This window comes from Bombina bombina, chromosome 6, assembly GCF_027579735.1.
Source record: "Bombina bombina isolate aBomBom1 chromosome 6, aBomBom1.pri, whole genome shotgun sequence".
Classification (NCBI taxonomy): Eukaryota; Metazoa; Chordata; class Amphibia; order Anura; family Bombinatoridae; genus Bombina; species Bombina bombina.
This window is the reverse complement of record NC_069504.1, coordinates 1,112,443,574-1,112,468,573: the sequence shown is the minus strand read 5'-3', so window position 1 is coordinate 1,112,468,573 and position 25,000 is coordinate 1,112,443,574. Positions and strand designations below refer to the sequence as shown.

General features: G+C 37.1%; 1 protein-coding gene across 2 annotated transcripts in view; it reads right to left on the bottom strand.

The window, feature by feature from the left end:
- SCUBE1 (signal peptide, CUB domain and EGF like domain containing 1) overlaps positions 1 to 25,000 on the bottom strand; it is a 703,286-nt gene that overhangs the window by 646,717 nt on the left and 31,569 nt on the right. For both annotated transcript variants that reach the window (XM_053719054.1, XM_053719055.1), the window contains exon 3: positions 20,569 to 20,694. In XM_053719054.1, the coding sequence (XP_053575029.1) occupies positions 20,569 to 20,694 (126 nt within the window). The remainder of the gene's footprint in view (positions 1 to 20,568; positions 20,695 to 25,000) is intronic.

Here is a 25,000-nt window from a genome sequence, read left to right as displayed (position 1 = left end):
AAGGAAAAATTATGTAAAGAAGCCATGTAGTTATTGTAGACAATTTAAATATGAAAAAGCTTTTGCTCAAATGCTACAAATAAGCGTGAGGTAACAAAAAATATAAATAGCCATAATCTTTCACATCTAATGTGACTTTTAACGCAGACCATACAATGGGTTTGTATTAGTAAATACTACTATGTGGAAATCATATTACTAGTAGTTTTGGGGACAGAGTATTTGTCCTCTGCCACTAGTTCTCATTACCTTCCCCCACCCCATAAAATTGTTATCTACTACCAGGTCCATTACTCGTCTGCCAAACCCATACCCTGCACTGTGCAGCCAGCCATAACTGCCCTCTCTGCCACCTCGTTAAATTTGCTCTTTGCCTCCAACTACCTGTGCCATCCTTGAAACTGAGTTATTTTCCAATAACCCCCCCTTTTTATCACAAATATAATTGGTACCCCAGTTATCATACCCAGTGCCCCCTCTGCAACTCCCATTAGTGTGCCAGTTCTTCTACCCCATCTAATCTTCCCCCAGCTCACTGAGTCCTGTATGATCTGCTCCTTCAGCTCCTGGTTCCCCAGCACATGCTTAAATGCGAAATCCTCCAGCTTCACCAGCAGTCGCTCTCTCTTTCTAGCTGCCCTCCGCCCACTCAATCTGTTTTGGTGAAAAGCGATGTGGGGGCTAGCAGCGACAAGTTGAGCAGCTCCTACTTATCCTCTAGCTTTCTCAGCTTCTCTGACATCTCGCCGGTCACGGCTAACAGACCGCCAAACCTGCCGCCAACCTCACCCTTCGAGGCATCCACCAGGTTTGAGGCCTGCTTTTCTGCATCTTCGGCCCCTGCAATCACTGGAGCTCAAGACTCCCTGATGTAGGGCTCCAATCTGGACAACTAGTCGGCAGACGTGGCATCATGGTCACTTTCTGAGTTCAGTTGCCATATCGGATGGGATGAGGAGGATTCTGTTGACATCAGTGCAAAGCTGCAGGTGCCTGCTGCCCTGAAAATTGTATAAACACATACTTCGGGCTTATTGACTAAATGGATCCAATTAATGGCCTAAAAAGAATCCAGCTGCACAGGGCTGAATTGTAGGTGCAGTTGGCAGTGGCATGCAGGAACTATAACAAAAACCGTGATTTATAGGGAACCGGGAGGGACTTTTTTAATTCTATAAAATCCAGGACTTTCCTGGTTTTCTGGGACATATGGCACCCTAATTATGGGCTGCTAACTCTCAGGAGGCAATAGTGTTGGGTTTCAGCTTGAAAGCATCTAGTCTTGTAAAATAGATTGTAGCCATGCAAGTAAATAATACAGGTCTTGATGGTGTATCTGTGTTTTGTGCTGCGCTAAACACTCAATTTTGCTGCCCCCCCCAAGGTTTTAGGCCAATATATTTTTTGGTCATGGAGTGATTTTTTTTATGGAATTTCCAAAATAAATGTTTACACACACAGAGTTATACACATTCACACACAAACAAATCCACACAAAGACATACGCATATATTTGTCTATTGCTGCAATATGTATAAAAGAAAGGTTCGGCGCTACCTCTAAACTGTAAGCTCCATGGGCATTCTCTTATTATAACCCTCTAAAATGTAAGCTCTTTGGACAAAATCCCCCATTATATACCTGTATACTTCTAAAATAAGTGTAGGCTTCTTACAAATATAGCCACAAAAAGTGCTGCCCCTCCCAATCTGCCACTCTAGGCAAGTGTCTTGTTTGCCTCGGCCAAAATACAGCCCTGGTGTGCACTGCATAATTTCTGTGCTCTGCGTATCTATTTTGCTTGTTAATGTTTCAGCTATAATTGCCTTTAATCCAACATCTTCATTTAATCAACAAAATTCCAAGGTATAAACATAGCAAATAATGATATATACAATGTTATATTTACAAAATGCTCTTAAAGGGCCATGATACCCAAATGTTGAAACACTTGAAAGTGATGCAGCATAGCTGTAAAAAGCTGACTAGAAAACATCACCTAAACATCTCTATGTAAAAAAGAAAGACATTTTACCTCAAAATGTCCTAAGTATTCACACCCCATTGTAAAGGATTTTAAGCAGCAAATCAGTATGCCTGTCCCGGGACCTGCAATGGAGTGAGCCTCATTCACACTCATGTTATTTCCCTATTTAGTTTAAGGAAATTTACTATGAAATCTCATGAGAGTTAAGTGAAATCTCATGAGATCACAGTAAGAGAGTTCATGACCTCAGCACTGTTGATGCTGATTGGCTGCAGTTCATTTTTTTTTTTTACCTGCAGCTGGACAGTAACTGAAATATAACATTTTACAGCACTTACTCTGGTGAGCTGAGGAAATTGTGAGGTAAAATATCTTCATTTTTTTTACATAAAGATGCTCAGGTGATATTTTCCTGTCAGCTTTTTACAGTTATGCTGCATCAGTTTCAAGTTATTTAGCATATGAGTATTATGTCCCTTTAATCCACTGGCTGCCAGGGACCTTGTAATACAATGTTTTACAGTACTTACTGGTTACTGAAAAGAATAAAAATGAAGAGAATGCAAATCAGGCCAATAAGGATATAATCTTATGACTACCAGGGCAGGACTGGGAATAAAAAGCAGTCCTGGAAAATTTTGAGACCAGCTCCATTTTCCATTCAATCAGTAGACTACGCATGCACCATTTTTCTCAAACAAGATTACTGGTATGCTCCTTCCCCCAATATTGTTTTTACAGAATTAGTTTATATTAGTTTGTAATAAAAATAAGTATTAGATTGTTAGTATATAGGCACCCTACAACCCAATTGCATCCATTAATCACCCCTTTAATTTGTAGCTTCCCAGCCCCAAGTGCTGCAGCCCATTGGAAAATGTCCTGGTATCTGGGTAGGTAAATCCAGCCTTGATGAATACGTTCTATAATGTGTTGACATTTCCTGGTTGCCCAGCACACTTCTAATTAGTAGCGCATACTGCAGGTAACTGAGCCAACACATAGCTACATCCAACAATATCACAAAAGCAGCAACACATATCTTGTCCTTTATAAAAAAAAACTTAAATTATCCAAAACCCATACAGGTACGAACAACACTGTTTAGGGATATTATAGAATAAAATGATTAAGGGATACTTGATACTCACATTTCTTTAAACTTTCTATGTTTTTTTAGGTGAACGCGGTTATGAGAGCATCAATTCACCAAGACAATGTTGCCAATAAGACGTAAGTGCCTACGATGAAATCAACACTGATAAGGCTTTGTGGTGCTATGTGATAAGACTATGTGGAGTACATGTCAACACTTGATATACACATATATTGTCACTATGTTTTCCAGGTGAACGTAGTTATGAGAAGATCAATTCACCAATGACACAGTCCCCTAAAAGACGTAAGCACCTATATTTAAAACCATTAAATTCCATAGACATTGACACTTCACAACAACAACAATAACAAAAAATACCATCTCCTTAAAAATGACAGCCCTTCCAAGCACAGAGTTTTAAAACATACCTAATCATGCTATTAGAAAAACATATATAGTGTTCTCTACAGAACATTTCGTCAGCCAGGTGGCATTATGAAGTAGCCAGGTGGCAGCAGTATAATATTATTATACAATGTAATATTATAACAATTTCTCTTATTTATAAACATGGATTACACTATCCAACGCACAAATTGCATAATTTAACAAATTGATTTAGTTATAATTTGTGCAAAAATCATTGAGACACTTTAATGTTAGCTATTTTTAACTTAAAATTGGCTTAATTTTAAGATAGGTGGTCAGTAAAATAAACTGAGTAGGGAACCCATTAAATATGATGAATGTTTTGTTTTTGTTTTTTAAGATCTCTTGAAGTATCTATGCCATTAATTAACACCTGAGACAGGAATCAGCATCTCACTCCATCTTGTGAGTATGTGCACACACTAGAGAAAAGGTGCAGGTATCACTCACAATGTTCAGCTGGTGCATCAGTATAGATCTGGCAAAGGTCAAATCACCAATTACCAATACAGTTTAAATAAAAATAGCTTTTGGGTGACAAAGACTATTGGTGTATCACACTCACATGTTCTTATAAAGATGCCCTGTGTTTCTGGCGAGCCTTCAGGCTCGCCAGAAACACAAGTTATAAAGCAGTGGTCTAAAGACCGTTGCTCCATAACCTGTCCGCCTGCTCTGAGGCGGCAGACAGAGATCGCCGGAAATCAACCCGATCCAATACATTTAAATCAACCCGATCCAATACATTTAAATATTGCGTCCCTTGCATTCCTTTTGGCTGATTTGAACAGCCAATAGGATTTCAGAAGCTCTCATCCTAGTGGCTGATTTGAGTTTTAAGAATCAAATCAGCTAATAGGAATGCAAGGGATGCCATATTTAAACGCATACAAAGAGGATACTCCACACTCCATGGTCTCAGGTCCTGCTCCGCGCTCATCACCAGCTTGGTCCTGGATGAAGAAGGAAGAGTCCCCGCTTGGAAGAAGACGTCACCACCTGGGACAGGACCGTCTCTGTCAAACTTCAGGAACGGTGAGTATCTATTTGGGGATTAGACATCAGCTTTTTTTATAATTTTTAGATTAGGGATTTATTGGGCACTCTTAAAAGAGCTGAATGCCCGATTAAATAGCAGTAAAAGAGCTGAATGCCCTTTCAAGGGCAATGCCCATACAAATTATTTTTTATTTTATGTAATGTTAGACTTTTTTTGTAATCTTCAATTAATTTAATCTTAGTTTTTTTTATTTTTTAAGTAATTTTAGCTTTTTTTATTTTAATTGTAAATTAGTATTTTTTAATTTAGGTAATTGGGGTTAATTTAGGGTTAGGTTAGGGGGCTTAGTAATTTAGTTATTTCAATTGTGGGGGTTTGGTGGATTAGGGGTTAATAGATTTATTAGGTTTTTTGTGTTGTGTGGGTTTGGCGGATTAGGTGTTAGGTTTATTAGGTTTATTGCGATGTGGGTAAATGGCGGATTAGGGATTAATACATTTATTAGGTAGTTTGCAATGTGGGTTAATGGCGGATTAGGGGTTAATACATTTATTAGGTAGTTTGCAATGTGGGTTAATGGCAGATTAGGGGTTAATTAATTTATTAGGTAGTTTGTGATGTTGGGGTTGGCAGATATAGGGGTTAACATATTTATTATTAGTTCCGAGATGGGGGTGATGGCGGATATAGGGGTTTTGACGTGTCGAGTTTATTTTTGGGAGGCGTTTTAGACTTTTACGGGAGATAAAAAAAAAATTCTTAGGCTTCGGCAGTTTCTAACGTGCTGTAAATCACTGGCGACTCCAGAAATTTGTATTTACGCACATTTCTGGACATCACTAGTTTATTTGACTTACGGCTCTTTATGAACTGCCGGCGCCGTATATGCGATTCCCCGATGTGCAAGGGGAAATTACAGGCGACGCAGGCTTCAGTGGTTACGCTGAAGCCTGCGCCGCATATGTAATCTCGCCCTATCTTTTTAACCCCTACCAATGTGTTAGGTACATTAGTGCTTTTAAGGTTCCAATTGAAAAATGTTGCTAATCCATTCATCAATGATAGTAGTACAAGAGCTAATGCATCTATGTGTTTAAAAACATAGATTTGCTGGACAAATACTGAGGACATTATATGCTCAAACAAAGGACACCTTGTAAAATAGTTAAGTATAATGGCCATTTAAGAAATGTTTACAGAAAATCTAAAAATCTATTTCTGTTTTAAGACACATTTCTGTGTGAAGGTATTATTTTTATTTATGCCATATTGACATATTCATAATATTTTTAATCTACTATTTTTTTAAAAAAAATATTTCCATTAAAACACATTTTTGGGAATTTATATTTCAACTACAAAATATACTTTTTTCATTATATGTTTATTCCAAGAAAAATGTTTGTGACAAGATGACACAATTTAATGCTGGAGTAAAGGAGATTTAATCTACTGCAAAGGAAACATTTTTTTACCGTAACAGCAATAAAATTGTGGAACTCATTACCAAAAGGAGGAAGTAAATGCCAATATCTTAGAAATGTATCTAAACGATTTTTAAATATATCTGTCTAGGAACAGAATTTAGGGATATGATTGCTTGTGTTAAATGGGTCACCTTTTTAATAGGATTAATTTAAAGGACCAGTCAACAGAGTAGATTTGCATAATCAACAAATGCAAGATAACGAGACAATGCAATAGCACTTTGTCTGAACTTCAAATGAGTAGTAGAATTTTTTTCTAACAATTTTAAAAGTTATGTCTTTTTCCACTCCCCCTGTACCATGTGACAGCCATCAGTCAATCACAAATGCATACACAGAACCATGTGACAGCCATCAGCCATTCAATACATACCTATTCTTGCACATGCTCAGTAGGCGCTGGTGACTCAAAAAGTTTAAATATAAAAAGACTGTGCACATTTAGTTAATGGAAGTAAATTGTAAAGTTGTTTAAAATGGCATGCTCTATCTGAATAATGAAAGTTTAATTTTGAGTGTCTCTTTAAGCTCAACTGGAGCTTTTTTGTAAGCATATTCGATTTGTATAGGTTGAACTCAATGGACTTAAGTCTTTATTCAACCTCATTTACTATGTTATTATAATATGTATAAAAAAATATGTGCATTAAAGCCACATTTGTTTGTGAAGTTATATTTCAAGTTCTTAATATCATTGTATAATTATATGCTTAAAAAATGTGTGCATTAGAAACACAATTATTTGTAAAGTAATATTTTGCATTCTGTAACAACTGTTATAAAACAGTTTTGTATATTTCATAATAGAAAATTATTTTTTATCTGTTATATTACACATACATATGTGATTATTGTAAGTACAATTAGGTTTTCAAGAGTGTATAATAAACATATGGGGATACAAACATATAAATGCTGTTGTCATAAACACCTAATTTCATTCTGAATGTAAAGTAAACATTTAACATTTTTATCATGAAATTTTTCTTTAACAAAAACATAAAATCCATTTATAAAGGATTGTGAAATAGTTTTGCATATTTAAATTAGTGAAATAGGAAGTACTGTATGGAACAACCAACACTGCCTTATTTGGCTTTAGACTTCTGTATAGTTCTATTGTGTAATTGTCATTATGGGTCTAATAAATTGAACAATTTTCATAAATAATATCCATGAAAAGAGGGGGGAAAAAAGAAAAAAGAAAAAAAAATAGTTGATTTGTGAAAGTTGCTTTCATATGCATTTGCTAAATTCTAAAGTTTAAATATTAAAATGCTTTTTCTATCCATTAAACAATTACATAATTGGGGCTGTTAGGCCCTTGGGATTAAGATGATACATATGAAGGTTACAGGTAATGTCAATACTAATTAGGTGTTTCGAACCTGAATGTTCTCTGGAATCTCCCCACACTCATCAGTAGGTTCTGGTTTCTCCTCCATAACCCTGTCCAGGGGTACGTCCCCAAAAGACTATTACACTATGCAACAATGTGAAGGCAGCAGCACTCCCCAATAATCTTGCTGACCGTTTATGGGAATAGAGCAAGGTCCCACCAGAGTGGTCTAAACACATGAACAATAATTTGAGAATCCTAAAAGGTGCTCTCAATCACAGTTTGAGACCTCCTGTGGGCTTCAAAATAAGCTCTGCCCAATGCTCCCATAACCTGCATTACCTTGGGTAGGGGACAAACATTGTGAGTCCATAACAGAGGGGGGCTGGAGTGTGGTTTTGGACAGGTGCAGACAGTCCCTAGACAGCAACTTGGAGTCAAAGGTGAACTGTAGGGTTATTCCCATGTGGGAGCATTAGCCTATATGTATGTAAGTTTTTGAAGCAGTGATGGGAGGGTGTTGGTCAGCATGCATACAACAAAGTATGCAGGTGATGGCTGAAGGTGGAGGGTGAGGTTTTGAGTAAGCAAAGAAGTTGAGGGCATAGGTGCAAGTAGTGAGGGGTCATGTGTAGAGCAGGTGTTAGCATGCAGAGATCTGTGATGATTTGTAGGGGAAAATAATTGAGAGGCTTCATGTATGAGTTTACTTACCCAGCAACCATCTATCAGGGAATTGTCAGGATGCCAGGAATCAGACAGACGAGAAGTGCAAAAATAATCACACCTTTATTAATAGCAAAAAATAATAAAAATTCCACAAGTCGAATAACAAGCCAGGAATCAAAACCAGAGCTGGTAGTCAGGAGCCAAAGCGAATAGTCAGACGAGCCGAGTCAGGAACCAAAGCGAGTAGTCAGACGAGCCAGAATCAGGAACAAGGAGAACAGCAGAGTCAGGAACAAGCCAAGGATCAGGAACCAGGAGGCACGTCAGACAGCCAAGTAATACACAGGAGCTCTCACAAACAGGTCTGAGACAACGCAAGGGCAAAGCATACTGAACAGAGGCCCTTTAAATAATAAGTGATGACATCACAATTCTGAGACTGAATCCTGTCTCACACGGATGATGTACACTAGTCTGGCCTTAAAAGGAAGTGCAGGAAATTAGCAGCATCACACAGTATGCACCAGAGTCAGCAAGAGAGGTGAGTAAAATGGCTGCCAGCTTCACATGGCAAACAAGGCAGGGTAAAAACCCTGCCAGGAATTCTCCAATCTTAAACATGTCAAAGAGGGCTGAGTGATGTGGGATATATGAGTCATAAGTGCTTCCAGGAATAATGCATTTTACATGGAATGGTCTCAAACTTGCACATTGAAAGAGTAAAATTGCTTGAGGTTCTTTTATATGGCCCCTTGAGTGCCACATAGGCACAATCTATGGCACCCAGGACAATTGGGCAATCCTCCCCATAGGTCGAATCCTCTATACACTTTATTCCAGTTGAGGAAAAATAAATAAACCTGTGGCAGAGAGTGTGGTTGTGGGACAGGAAACATAACAACACCCTATAGAAGGTGGACTGCAGAATTCCACTAATAACAGCCTCTGAAAACTGCCAGAGGTAAAAAAATGTATTCTGAGTACTGCCCTATTAGCTCGAGACAGTGGCTCCAAGTCATCCTTGATTAGGTTGCATAGATCAAGGGAGACCTACACATGTTAAGTAATACCTCTTGATTATTTCCATGTCCTTTGATACTTGAAGTAAAACCCTCTGACGTTGTACTGTAGAGGCCCTGTTTCTACAACTTTGCTGTCCGGAGGTCGCATTCTCTGCTGCTCTTCAGGCTGGCCAGCAGCTTCCATTAACTGGCCAGACCAACTATGCACTCTCTCATGGCCAGCTTCACTCCATGCACTCTTTCCTGATCAGTAGTTTTCACCAACTGACCAGGCCATTCATCCTCATTCTGCTGGTCCAGCTTTCTCTCCTCTCCTGAAAGTCCCCACTCTCTCTGCTTTGCAAACTCTCTACATCCACTGCAAATGCACACAACCCGATGATTGATTGTTTTCGTTTATATTGGTTTAAATGGGTTAGCATATTTCATGTGTGTATGTTGAAATGAGATCAATTGTAGTTTATTTTTAATATGCATTTTTACTGTCAATATCTGGTAGGTAATCACTGGTATTATTATTAGTATGAATTTTGTAATTATCAACGTTTGTTTAAAATAGTTTTCTTATTATTACATTACAGTCATGTTCATGACGTATTCAGCATCATTTGTTATTGGTCGTGCTTTATTCGTCAGCCATTGTTAGCATGGACGGCAACTTCTTTTTTGGGTCAGCACATGCTCATGTGGTTGTCTGATATTGTTGCCGTTTGTGTCTTCTTATTGTTTTTTGGTTGCTATTTATCAAGTGCCTTTTTGTGTTTAATTAGAGGTGTCCATTTTGTTGTCAATAAGCGTTTGTTAATTTGTGGTCACCAAAGCCATTGCTTTTCATACATTGTATGGGTGAAATTGCTTGGATTGCGATCAATTAAAAGTAGAAAACCATGGATTGTGAGCTGAAAAAAAGATAAACTGGGTTGGAAAGATTGAAATCTACCACATTGTTGGATTTCCTGGTTGACCAACGATGTGTATTCAGGTCATTCAGGAGGTCACCTAAATGCACATGACTACTTCTGACCCTTTTACTCTGTATTTTTGAACTAGTTTTTTTACATGTTGATATTTTGGGGAATAAAGTTGGTTTGTTTTAAACTACAGAGAGATGCCGGATGTTTCAGAGGATGCAGGAACTTATTGTGCGATTACAATTTCTTTTTTTCCAAGATGGAGACAGTTTTCCCAGCACATTATATCTGGTCTGCCTACAGCATGCATATATAAAACATACATACATACACACACATATATAGGTGTGTAGGTTTTTTTTGTAGCTGTAGATATGTTGACACTGTGCGGTCTGTCCCTAAACTGCCCTGCTTGTTGACAGAGCTATTCTTGCCCACACCACTGCCCAATTTACTATGCACTTTGTCTGTGGGTTGCCATCTGTACTATAACTGTAGGTTGCCCTGCATGCATGTCGTAGAAGGGGGCACATGATAACCAAGGATCCCCTACCATTTATTTTGTGATATCAAACATTGCATTTTAAAAAGGAGTGGGTTGATATACCTGGGCCACTGGGTAATACTTCCCTCCTGGGCCAAAAGTTGCTAGTCCTCCTGTGTTAATATAATTTAAAAAAATGTTTTAATATGTATGATAAAAAAATAAATCCATCGAGACACAAATTCTTTTCAAGCTGTAAACTTTACAAGTGGCTCCAAGAACAATATACATCGTTTTAACAAACATTTATCTTGCTACTACCAGCCGACGCATTCTGAGGCCCTTTAAGAAAAGAGAGAAAGACAAACTTTGTGTTCGAAGGATAAGCTACTAAAAAATAAATTTGCCTTGTTTCTTTTGGTTTACTTGTGTTTGCTCAAAAAATAAGAATGCTTTTATGTAAAGGAATATTTGTAAAATAAGACTTCCCATTATTAGAGAAGACAACACAAAATACTTTAAAATAAATGCAAATAAGAACCATAATCACTTTTTCTTAAAGTTCAGATCAATATATCAGAGTTTTAATTTTAGAATTCCATGTATTATTAGCAAACCCAAAAATCCCATTCCGTATGTTTGACTTTAAATCTGCACTAGCTGAGCACTTTACTACAAGAGGTTCAATAGATCACTCAGAAAAGGATCAAGGAGAATCTGAAGTGTGTGCCAACATATTAACTCTCCTATACACATTGTTGAACCTTATTGAAAAAGAATAAGTAATTGCTTACACAAACTTTTCTGGAGATAATTACCAAACAGTCTTATTAAAAGTGAATAAAATCAACAAATCAGCTTTCTGAGTTTGTTTTCTGTGCTATGAAAGACTTAGCATTTATTTTTATTTACTCAAGACTTCTACGCAAGCAATTATGGATTGCTATATTTCTGTAAAATACTAGAGTCCATTTATAGAGAGTACATGAATGCTGCAAATATCCCACAAATGGCATCATTTTGCATCGCTAGACGCTCATTCACATTTTTTTAGGTTTGGCACCAATAACACCGTAAAGTTGATGTATGACAATCTGATACACATTTTAAAATTACACAGAGAGCTTATTTTTCAGACACTCCATCAATTAGTAATCCAACACAGAACTTACATCCTGTAACGTTGTGACTTAACAAAGTTATCTAAGTAAAATGCTAAACTAGCTTGACTTTCCAAAACGCTTGTAATAAATAAGGAAATTCATATTTATATGGAGTATACAGAGCAGGTTTGTGTTTTTGTGAGAAATTTAACTTAACTAATGACTTCTGTCAAAAAGCAATAAAAAGAAAATCTAGATGGAGCACCAAGATGTTAAGACATTTTCTGTTATGTGGACAAGCTAAAAAAAAAAAAAAATATCTAACCAATATGGAGTCAAATATATTTCCTAAATCTGCTAAAAAAGAAATAAAGTGAAAATGTTGCGACAATATTAATACAAGAATCATGATCTACTAAACTAAGCAGAAAACCAGAGATAGATTAAAAACTCAACATATATTTACATATACTAGACTCTCTATTCATAAAAAATTAAATATTATATCTAACCTTAAAGGGACACGAAACCCAAAAGTTTTCTTTCATGATTCAGATAGAGCATACAATTTTAATCAACTTTCCATCTTAATTCTATTATCTAAATTGCTTAGTTTTCTTTGGTATCCTTTGTTGAAACACATATACTTAGGTAGGCTCAGAGGCTGGGAGCTAGCTTCTAATTGCTGGCTGCACATATATGCCTCATTTCGTTGGCTTACCAATGTGTTCAGCTAGCTCCCAGTAGTGGCCTTGCTGTTCCCTCAAGAAAGGATACCAAGAGAATTGGTAAATTGGAAAGTTGATTAAATGTGAGTGCTGAGAGTACTGCTAAACCCAGCGCAGCACCACTTTCTAAATATTGTGTTCCAACATCATTTAAAAAGAGATATGAAACCCAAAAAAAATGATTTAGTGATTCCGACAGAACGTAACATTTTAGACATTTTGCAATTTGCTTCTGTTAACAAATTTGTTTATTTTCCCATGGTATTCCTTGTTGAAGAGATACCTAGGTGTCTGAAGTGCATTGCAAAACATAGTTCTGCCATCTAGTACTCTTGCAAACGGATAACATTCTTGCAAAACTTCTGCTATATAGTGCTCCAGATACGCGCACACTCCTAAGCTTACGTCCCTGTGTTTTAAAAAAAGATACCTAGAGAATGAATTTAATAACAGAAGTAAATTAGAAAGTTATTTAAAATTGTATGCTCCAATTGAATCACAAAAGAAAATTTTATTTTGGGTTTCATGTCCCTTTAAGATCCCCATAAAATAACTAACTAATTAGAGATTAAGTACTTGCCAGTAGGCAAACATGGATGATTAAAAGCCCAGCGACACATATGGAGTGTTATTAACTGCTACTGTTTCACGGAGGTTCCTGTAAAAATACACCATCTTGTTAAATGCTGCCAAGTCGCTTTCACACTTAAATACGAAGCACTCTAGTTTTTATTGGACTTTTCATTGCTGTTGAAGTGCATAAAACATCTTTGTTAGGAGCAAATAATGTGTTACATATAGTAACTAACCTTATACAGCATTCGAGAACCTTATTGGCTGACCAAACCATCTGTGGCCACCCAAATCGCAAAATAGAACTAGTAGTTTGAAAGAAAAAAAGTGCAAACAGGAAAGCACCACAAAAACACATTTCTTGCATAATATCTTAGGCTGAACTCACATAGTTGCCGATAATCTGAGGGTGCAAGGCAATACAAATATTGCATCACAAAATCCTGCTTTCCACTTTCATTGTTAATGATACTTTACATACGTTTGCATTATGTTTCACCAGCTCTCCGCAGATAAGTGTAAAATGGGCAGCAGCAGATCATTTATTTAATTATGTAAACGTGGGGTTAATGAGATTTTGAGATCTGCTACAGCTGTATGTGCACTTTCAGTATTTATAGGTCTGTAGATTTGCCCCCCCCTTAAAAACAAATAAATACTCTGGTACTCCAGATACTGGTTTAAAGGGATAGAAACGTTAAAATTAAAATTTGCATGCAGGGATTTCAGTTTTAAATAGAAGCATTTTTGCTTTGTATTTCTATTATCAAAAATACTTAAATGTTTTACTGTTTTTAAGCAGCATATGCACATATGCTGTGAGGGCCCTGTGCTCCAGCCTTCAAACACCACACCTTCTCAGAGTCAGCAGTGGCTTACAAATTAAATCTTCATTAATATACACCACCCCTAGTTCTCTGAGCAGACATGGAGGCCTATTTATTAAGCCGTCAACAGCAAATACGCTGGAATTCCGCAGCGTAATTTGTGGCGAGCCTGATTCGCCCTATTTAACAAAGCCTACAGAACGGCAAAAGTTGAAATTTGTGACGTAACATACGATCCGCCAGTCTCAGTCCAACACAGATCGATGCTTACGTCATTACAGATGTTCCGAATACAAAGTCGGCACTATCTGACAACTTTTGTAAGTTATCAAACTGCTAACAGGTACGCTCGCCACTATTCTGGCCCAGCGTACCTGGTTTTCAATCCGCAACCCTGGAGGCCGCAGATGCCATAGGAATCAATGGGAGTATGAAAGCAGCGAAAGCTTATGTTCGCTGCAGCCTGATGATTTCTATGCTAGAATAAAAGTTACGTTTACACCTAACACCCTAACAAGATGCCGTCTGGATGAAGACTTCTGCCCGGTTTGATGAAGACTTCGGCCCGCTTGGATGAAAACTTCTGCAGGCTTCGCCGAGGACTTCTGCTGCTTGCTTGAGGATGGATGTCGGGTCTTCAAAAACTGTAAGTGGATCTTCAGGGCTTAGCGTTAGGTTTTTTTAAGGGTTTATTGGGTGGGTTTTAATTTTAGATTAGGGTTTTGGGTGGAAAACGAGCTAAATGCCCTTTTTCAGGGCAATGGGGAGCTTAGGTTTTTTAGATAGGATTTTATTTGGGGGGTTGGTTGTATGGATGGTGGGTTTTATTGATGGGGGGGTGTTTGTTTTATTTATTTTTTAACAGGTAAAAGAGCTGATTTCTTTGGGGCAATGCCCCGCAAAAGGCCCTTTTAAGGGCCATTGGTAGTTTATTGTAGGCTAGGGTTTTTTTTATTTTGGGGGGGCTTTTTTAACTATTAGATTAGGTGTAATTAGTTTAAATATTTGATAATTTATTTTTTTATTTTGTGTAACTTAGTGTTTGTTTGTTTTTGTAATAGTGTTTTTTATTTTTTGTAACTTGGTGTTTTTTATTTTTTGTAACTTAGTAATTCTTTATTGTAGATTTAAATAACTTGAGTAGGGTTAGGTTTTTAAATATGTAATATAGTTAATTTAATTGTTAGTTTAATGTAATTTTAGTATAATAGTTAGTGTAGTTTAATTAATAGTTTAATATAGTTTAATGTAATTTTAGTATACTAGTTAGGGTAGGTTAATTAGTAGTTTAATATAATTGTATGATAATAGTTAGTGTAGGTTAATTAATAGTTTAATATAGTTTAATGTAATTCTAAAGGTAAGTTTAAATTTATTATAAGATAGGGATCAGTTAATATTTAATGTAAAGTTAGCGGGTAGTTAGGTTTAGGGGTTAATAGCTGAATTTAGTTTATGGCGATGTGGGTGTCTGGCGGTTTAGGGGTTAATCAGTTTAGTAAGTGGTAGTGATGTGGGAGGCCAGGGGTTTAGGGGTTAATACATTTATTTAGTTGCAGTGGGGTCCGGGATCGGCGGGATAGGGGTTAATACTTTTATTTAGTTGCAGTGGGGTCCGGGAGCAGCGGAATAGGGGTAAACATTTTAGTATAGTGGCACTGTTTAGTGACAGGGTATAAATAAAGCTGGGAAAAAGCCGAACAGCAGCAAGATTGATGACTGTTAGTTAACAACAGTCCGCTGCTCATCGCCCCGTACTTGGTGCGTGGCTTTTTAACAACTTTTTTGATAAATAAGGAGAGTGTATTCAGGTCCGCGGCCACGATGTTAGGCGAGCGTATTGGTGCCGGCGAATGCAGCTTAGTTGACGACTTGATAAATAGGCCTCATGGTGTTTGTATCCTTAAAACAGTAATATATTTTACTAGAGCCATTTTTGCATAATGGAAGTGTATTGAAAAAATGCTTCTATATAAAACTTAAACTCAAATCCAGAGCTGACCGATCCACAGTCCCCAAAAAGGTTACAGTCTCTTGCCATACAAAAATGCAAGTAACTACGTGTTCTTGTTCCACAGAAAAATAAATGATAACATTCTGGTATTAGATTGGTGAGTGTGAGAATAGCAGTGTTGGTTCTTAGTAGAATGTTTAGGTGTAATAACTCCATCTATAGGCAAGAACAAACTATGTTTTTTTATTTGTTAGAGTTGGCATTTGCTCAGCCTTCACTATGTCCAGCAGGACCTAAATGCAGTTGAAAGAGCAAAGAGTTTACTAAACAATGTAAATCCAGTATCTGTAATAAATACACAATAGTTCCAAATGTCCTTGCTTGTCTTCGGATTATCCAACAGATACAAACGAGTGCAACCTCCTCAAGCGCTACATACTTTATGATTAAGCTTCCCACCTTGGAAATGGCTTCTAAGCTGCATCTACCTTGAGTTTTTATGAGTAGGGATGGGCGAATGTGCTGAAAGTGTAATTTGATTGGTAGAACGAATGAAAATCCATTAAAATCCAGTAATCAAATTTAACTTTCATTTTCGAATGTTTATAATTAGATCGAATATCCACATTCGGAATTTCGAATGTAACATTTGATTTAACAAATACTATTCAGAAGTTCAATAGTTCATGTGGTAGGGAATTTAGTAAATTGATACATAATAGATACAAAAATATCAATTTCAATGTTTGTATTTCGAATATTTCATAATTCAAATATTACATTTAAAGAGCATTAGAAATACTATTACAAATATAGCGATTCAAATTTTTCAAATTCAAATATTGCATAATTCTAATTGAATATTAGATTTAAATAAAGCATTAGAAATACTATTACATTAAGAGAATGTTAGAATGTTGTAAAAACATTTGAAATTCGAAACGAATGAACAAATGTGTTAAAATTAGTTTCATTTTTTGAAAAGTTGCAAAACATTGCCCCATCCCTTTTTATAAGTTTTGGCAAACAGAGGCATATAACAAACCGTAGTTATTCTGTTTTCAAGTCAGAAGAATAGAGAGAGCACTAAGCAGTGTTCTTTTGTCCATGGGACTTTGGGGCACTACACAAATAAATGATAATTATAATAATAAAAATACTACACTCTTCTAAGTACACATTGTATCAGGTCTCCAATAACAAGCACCACACAGGCTTACAGAGCACTTAAAAGAGCTTATACTTATAAGTTTTTTATTGGTGCCCAAATCTGATTATATGTAGAGAGAAAGAAAAAAAAAAAAAAGTATTTATCACTAATCTTTTCACTTTTTCATATTCTGTTTTAAGAGTTTGGGCTTGGTGGTAAATCAATTCACGGGGGCTGATTTATCAGAGCCCGAATGGGGACGTATACTCCTGTTTGCATGCGAGCCTTCAGGCTTGTCGGAAACAGGAGTTAAGAAGCATCAGTCTTAAGACCGCTGCTCCTTAACTCGTACGCCTCCGCTGAGGTGGCGGACATCAATCCGCCTAATCTCATATGATTAGGTTGATTGACACCCCCTGCTAGCGACTGATAGACCGTGAATCTGCAGGCGGCATTGCACAAGCAGTTAACCAGAACTGCTTATGCAATGATAAATGCCGACAGTGTATGCTATCGGCATTTATCGATATCTGGCGGACATGATTCGCTACAGCGGATCATGTCCGCCAGACACTTGATAAATCAGCCCCATAGGCTCAAATGCATTGATTAATAATGTGTTTGCATTAAAAGGGACAGCCTACTCCAGAATTGTTATTGTTGCCCATTCTCCAGTTTTGCATAACCAACACAGTTATATTAATATACTTTATACATCTGTGATTACCTTGTATCTAAGCCTCTGCAGACTGCCCCCTTATTTCAGTTCTTTTGACAGACTTGCATTTTAGCCAATCAGTGCCCTCTCATAAGTAACTCCACGGGCTTGAGCACAATGTTATCTATATGGCACACAAAAACTAATGCCCCCAGCTGTGAAAAAACTGTCAAATGCATTCAGATAAGAATCACCTTCAAGGGATTAGAAATTAGCATATGAGCCTACCTAGGTTTAGCTTTTAACTAAGAATACCAAAAGAACAAAGCAAATTTGATGATAAAAGTAAATTGGAACATTGTTAAAAATTGCATGCCCTATCTGAATTTTTATTTTGACTAGACTGTCCCTTTAAACCTTTTTAAAGTTTACACAAACTTAAAAAAATAAATGCATTTAGTATCTTAGAACTTCATCTACTGTCCCTGGCAAATCATTCTCTAATGTGCTACACACTTCTATGACCTTTTGATCATCATATAATCAGTCCTGTAATTTAATCTTATATTTACATAAAAAGTCACATGTCCTTAAAAAGAAAATGCACACAACTTACAATGCAGTACATACAGCCCACATTAACTGCTAATAGAAGAAGATGCTCATTAGCCTAACAAATCCCATAATAACTACCTTTATACCTAGGCAAGTAGGATACAGCAAATGGGAAAAACAAACAAAAAAATATATAAAAAACATATATTAAAATTCAAAGAGATGTAAAAATGCCAAAATAATATGGTTATTTGCTTTAACTCCATAGCAGCAATGCTCTAATGTGACCTAGCTGAGTACATCTAGTGAGCTAATAACAAAAAGGCACCAATCAGCAGCAGCTAGTTTTTAATAGTGCACTACTGCACCTGAGGCTATCTAGGTATGCTTTTTAACATTGGATACCAATAGAAAATAAACAAAATTTGAAAAGTTGTTAAAAATGTCACAATATATATATTTTTTTTTAAATAAAACAACAACAACAACAACAACAACAAGTTTAGCCTAATGCCATCCCTGTGTCCAGGCAGATTTCAAACAGCAAGTGCGTATTTGGAAATCGGATTTAACCATTTGCCATTCTTTCTCGTCTTGTTTATTATCCACCAACATCTTTAGCACAGGTTTTTACAGTACACAAAAGCAAAAAAACATGCGATTTACAGTATTTAAATTGTAATATCTGTGTAAGACCTGCAACACCCAGATAGCTTACAAGATGGGCCCGTAAGACAACACAAGCATTATTCAGCTGTTCAATCCAAATTATATATATATATATATATATATATTTATATAATCAGTATGACAAAAGCTATGTATATATTTAGTTTACAATAAAATGTCATCACAAGAAAACATCACAATTATGACAGAAAAACAATAATTATTATATATAATATTAATTTCACTACAGGTGCTTCATTTTCCTTTTCCCAGCATTATCTGTCTTTTTTAGATCTTATTTTACTTCATAAATATAAATGTCATGAGTCATCCCTCACGTATTCTCTGTCCCGCAGTTGTATCTCCTATTTACATTTTATTTGTGAGCAGCAGTTTGGTAAAATCATGAACAAACATATAAAGATTGATTCCAAGAGGGCTTGTTTGTGTTACTGTATGTACAGATTCCCACAAGTTTGTGAAATGCCAGGATTTACCAGTGCTACAAAGTAAGGGAATTTTAAGTCATGAAGTATATTAAATACCTTTATATATCTGCAGCTTATGCTGCGCTGAGAACCTCAGGTCGCTCGCCCATGGCAGAACACTATTTTATCAATGAGGTGATGTTAGCCAAAATCATGCTAGCCATCTGGCCTAATGCCGATTGGCCCGCACGGCTATTCACTAACGTCACCTCATTGCCATTGGCTGCTTGAGGCACTCAGCGCAGCATAAACTGCAGGCAAAGACATTTTTTATACTTCATGACTGAAAGTCCCCTTTGTTTGTAGCACTCACTGGTTTCACAAACACTCGCATTTACCATCGCTTTAAGTACAATATATTTTCCTTAAAGACTATATTATGCATGCTTTGAGATTTTAGAAATGAACTTAAACATTTAAGTTATGTTTAAGAATTGGGCTCTCTTTATGTAACGTTATCACAGTGAAATTATTAGTAAATGCACAAATGATGATTACTTCCAACGCCTACATTTGCCATTCATTTGATTATGTTACATCTCTGGGCCTCTTTGTTACTAGCTTACCCTGGTTTTAAGAGGATATTTATGATCAGTTAGTAAACTATTATGAACATCCAGAAAAAAACAAAAACAACTAATTTTGAACCAATGAGTCATCTATGCATGTGTAGTATGTGAGAGCAGTGGTGAGATGTGTAAGAAACACAGTTAAGTGCTTAAAGGGACAGGCAACACCCATGAAAACTTTCTACCATACCTTAGATCAACAACAAAAAATGAGCCTGCACCGCATCTCATCTTAAATAACACTAACGTTAGGTGGCTAATTTTCAATGAACATTTAGTTAACAGCAGCAGATATGGCCGCCAAACTCCTCCCCCTCCTCCTCCGTACCTTTCTTGTTTTAAATAAATACTTGTTCACAGGGACACTGTTCTATTGCCAATGCGCTATTAGAAATAGAACAGTGTCTCCGTGAACGCGGCTAAAGAATCTAGCCGAGGATTTGATTCTCATTGGCTGAAGACTTGGAGAAGAAGCCTCCTACGTAACAGGGGGAGTTGTTTGGTGGCCATATCTGAAACTGTTAACTAAATGTTCATTGAAGATTAGCTACCTAACGTTAGTGTTATTTAAGATGGGATGCAGTGCAGGCTCATTTTTTGTTGTTGATCTAAGGTATGGTAGAAAGTTTTCATGGGTGTTGACTGTCCCTTTAACTACAGTATATGATGCTAAATCATGTACTGTTCAAAAGCAACTGGATATTTAGAACCTATAAAAAAGGTAGGGCAAATACCTCTGTAGCACCAGCAAACACAATATAAAATATGGAAAGAATAGGAAAAAAGAAAAAAAGAAAAAGGAAAAAAAAAAAGAAGAGCAATTAGATACCCATACCAAGCTTTATCTTTAATTGGGGTTTCACTTACCTAAACAATTGTGTCCATCGTGGGCCAACATAAATCCATCATAACATGTGCATCGATAGTTGCCTGGAATATTGATGCATTCATGCACACAACCTCCATTGTAGTCATTGTCACATTCATCAATATCTGTTAAAACAAAACACAAAGACAGATTATTTCACGTCAGCAGAGATATCCACGAACTTGTGTGTAGGTCTGAAAGAAGAATAGGTATGTTCAGTTGAGCCTTGGCAATAAAGAAACACAAAATAACTGTTAATGTATAAAACAAAAACTTTGTTTATACTATGTTAGCTAATTTAATAACTATGTTTATTAAAGTATAAGAAACATACATCTCATTGAAATCTCAGATATCCAAAACAAGGTTATACAGAGTTTCAACAAGGTCATTCTATAATAAATTCTTACGTGCTTGTACATCATTCCATACTATATGGAATTTGGTTGATAAATAAACATAATAAAACAATGAGTAAATTCCTACAATATGTACAAGAATGATGCTCATCAATAAACCCATTTTTTCCATATACAAACTGGAATGATATTCAGGCCCGGTGACCTCATTCCTGCCTGAAGCTGACATCAGTCTCTCAGGAGATTTTTAAATCAACATAAAAAAGGAAATAAGAAAAGGCTATAATGTGTTAAATAGGGTTGCACTGATACCGATACTAGTATCGGTACCGATACAAGTATTTGCATGAGTACTTGTACTCATGCAAATGCACCGATACTTAAACCGATACCTCCACTTATTACCCATATGCTATCTTGTGGCGTTTTTTTCAAACTGCATGTTCTCATTTCATTTTAAACTGGAGTGGAGACTAAACTAAAAAAAATTGTTTACTACTGTTCTGCCAATACAAATTGCTGTTATTTGTATTATTGTAGGAGAGATCACTGTACCTCGTTCAGACAAACCCCTGAAGTACTGGGCAGTTAATAAACAGATTTCCAGCTCTGGCTAAAATCGCCCAAAAATATCTTTCTGCCCCATGCAGTATGGTGGAAAGTGAAAGACTGTTCAACTTAGAGTCGAACCTCCATACAAATGTCAGATTGATGTTATATAACAACCCAATTGTATCAACCCTTTAAATTTAATATTTTATTGTAATATTTTTTATTTACAAACATGTTCAGTGAACTTTGTGACAAATGAAACTTTTATTATTTCATAATGTCTTTTGAATTACAGTCCTTTATAATTATAAAGAAGGAATCTTAAATAATTAGCCTGTATTGTGCTTGGTAAACTGTCACATGACATTAAAAAAAAAGTATCGGTAATTGGTATCGGCAAGTATTTGAAAACAAGTATCGGTACTTGTACTCGGTCATAAAAAAAATGGTATCGGTGCAACCCTAGTGTTAAAGCATTTTATTTGGTTGCATAGAAGTTTAACCCCCACAATGGGGATAAACAAACAATTCAAGTCAGCTCTAGTGCAGCAGTACACTACTGGGACCTAGCTAAACACATCTGGTGACCATTAGCTAGAGGCATATGTATGTGGCAACCAATCACCAGCTAGCTCCCAGTAATACATTGCTGCTCTTAAACCTACCTAGGTATGCTTTTTGAAAAAGATGCCAAGAGCACAAAGTAAATTTGATAAGCAAATTGAAAATTGTATGCGCTATGACACCCATATGCCCCCCAACTTTGAATGGCCCCAGCCCTGCCCAGCCCAGCGACAGCCCAGCCCCACCCAAAATGCTGGACACAAAAAGCCCAATTATCTTAACTTCACCAGTGTGGAATTAAATCACTGTGCCAACCCTCACACATACATTCATAAAAAGAATAAATATATATATATATATATATATATATATATATATATATATATATATATATATATATATATATATATATATATATATATATATATACATACACACACACACACACACACACACACACACACAGTATCCTTCAAAAGTGAGTGCACTCCTCACATTTTTGTATATATTTATTTTATCTTTTCATGTGACAACACTGAAGAAATGACACTTTGCTACAATGTAAAGTAGTGAGTGTACAGCCTGTATAACAGTGTACATTTGCTGTCCCCTCAAAATAACTAAAAAACACAGCCATTAATGTACAAACCATTGGCAACAAAAGTGAGTACACCCCTTAGTGGAAATGTACAAATTCCCTCTCATTTTCTCTCTCTGGTGTCATGTGACTCGTTAGTGTTACAAGGTCTCAGGTGTGAATGGGAAGCAGGTGTGTTAAATTTGGTGTTATCGCTCTCACACTCTCTCATACTGGTCACTGGAAGTTCAACATGGCACCTCATGGCAAAGAACTCTGAGGATCTGAAAAAAAGAATTGTTGCTCTACAAAAAGATGGTCTAGGCTATAAGAAGATTGCCAAGACCCTGAAATTGAGCTGCAGCTTGGTGGGCAAGACCATACAGTGCTTTCACAGGACAGGCTCCACTCAGAACAGGCCTCGCCATGGCTGACCAAAGAAGTTGAGGGCACGTGCTCAGCGTCATTTCAAGAGGTTGTCTTTGGGAAATAGAAGTTTGAGTGCTGCCAGCATTGCTGCAGAGGTTGAAGGAACCATGTCCTGTGGTCCGATAAGACCAAGATAAAATTATTCAATTCAGATGGTGTTAAGCGTGTGTGGCAGCAACCAGGTGAGGAGTACAAAGACAAGTGTATCTTGCCTACAGTCAAGCATGGTGGTGGGAATGTCATGGTCTGGGCCTGCATGAGTGCTGCCGGCACTGGGGAGCACAGTTCATTGAGGGATCCATGAATGCCAACATGTACTGTGACATCCCTTCCCTTCAGAGACTGGGCTGCAGGGCAATATTCCATCACGATAACGACCCCAAACATACCTCCAAGACGACCACTGCCTTGCTAAAGAAGCTAAAGGTAATGGACTGGCCAAGCATGTCTCCACACCTAAACCCTTTTAAGCATCTGTGGGGCATCCTCAAATGGAAGGTGGGGGAGTGCAATGTCTCTAACATCCACCAGCTCTGTTATGTCATCATGGAGGAGTGGAAGAGGACTTTAGTGGCAACCTGTGAAGCTCTGGTGATCTCCATGCTCAAGAGGCTTTAGGCAGTGCTGAAAAATAATGGTGGCCACACAAAATATTGACACTTTGGGTCCAATTTGGACATTTCCACTTAGGGGTGTACTCACTTTTGTTGCCAACAGTTTAGACATGAATGGCTGTGTGCCGAGTTATTTTGAGGGGACAGCAAATTTACACTGTTATACAGGCTGTACACTCAGTACTTTACATTGTAGCAAAGTGTAATTCCTTCAGTGTTGCCACATGAAAAGATATAATAAAATATTTACAAAAATGTGAGGGGTGCACTCACTTTTGTGGGATACTGTGTACATATGTATGTATGTATGTATACATATACAGGGAGTGCAGAATTATTAGGCAAGTTGTATTTTTGATTAATTTTATTATTGAACAACAACCATGTTCTCAATGAACCCAAAAAACTATAGCTATTTTAGGGGGATATCTGTGTGTGCAGGTGACTATTACTGTGCATAATTATTAGGCAACTTAACAAAAAACAAATATATACCCATTTCAATTATTTATTTTTACTAGTGAAACCAATATAACATCTCAACATTCACAAATATACATTTCTGACATTCAAAAACAAAACAAAAACAAATCAGTGACCAATATAGCCACCTTTCTTTGCAAGGACACTCAAAAGCCTGCCATCCATGGATTCTGTCAGTGTTTTGATCTGTTCACCATCAATATTGCGTGCAGCATCAACCACAGCCTCCCAGACACTGTTCAGAGGTGTACTGTTTTCCCTCCTTGTAAATCTCCCATTTGATGATGAACCACAGGTTCTCAATGGGGTTCAGATCAGGTGAACAAGGAGGCCATGTCATTAGATTTTCTTCTTTTATACCCTTTCTTGCCAGCCACGCTGTGGAGTACTTGGACGCGTGTGATGGAGCATTGTCCTGCATGAAAATCATGTTTTTCTTGAAGGATGCAGACTTCTTCCTGTACCACTGCTTGAAGAAGGTGTCTTCCAGAAACTGGCAGTAGGACTGGGAGTTGAGCTTGACTCCATCCTCAACCCGAAAAGGCCCCACAAGCTCATCTTTGATGATACCAGCCCAAACCAGTACTCCACCTCCACCTTGCTGGCGTCTGAGTCGGACTGGAGCTCTCTGCCCATTACCAATCCAGCCACGGGCCCATCCATCTGGCCCATCAAGACTCACTCTCATTTCATCAGTCCATAAAACCTTAGAAAAATCAGTCTTGAGATATTTCTTGGCCCAGTCTTGACGTTTCAGCTTGTGTGTCTTGTTCAGTGGTGGTCGTCTTTCAGCCTTTCTTACCTTGGCCATGTCTCTGAGTATTGCACACCTTGTGCTTTTGGGCACTCCAGT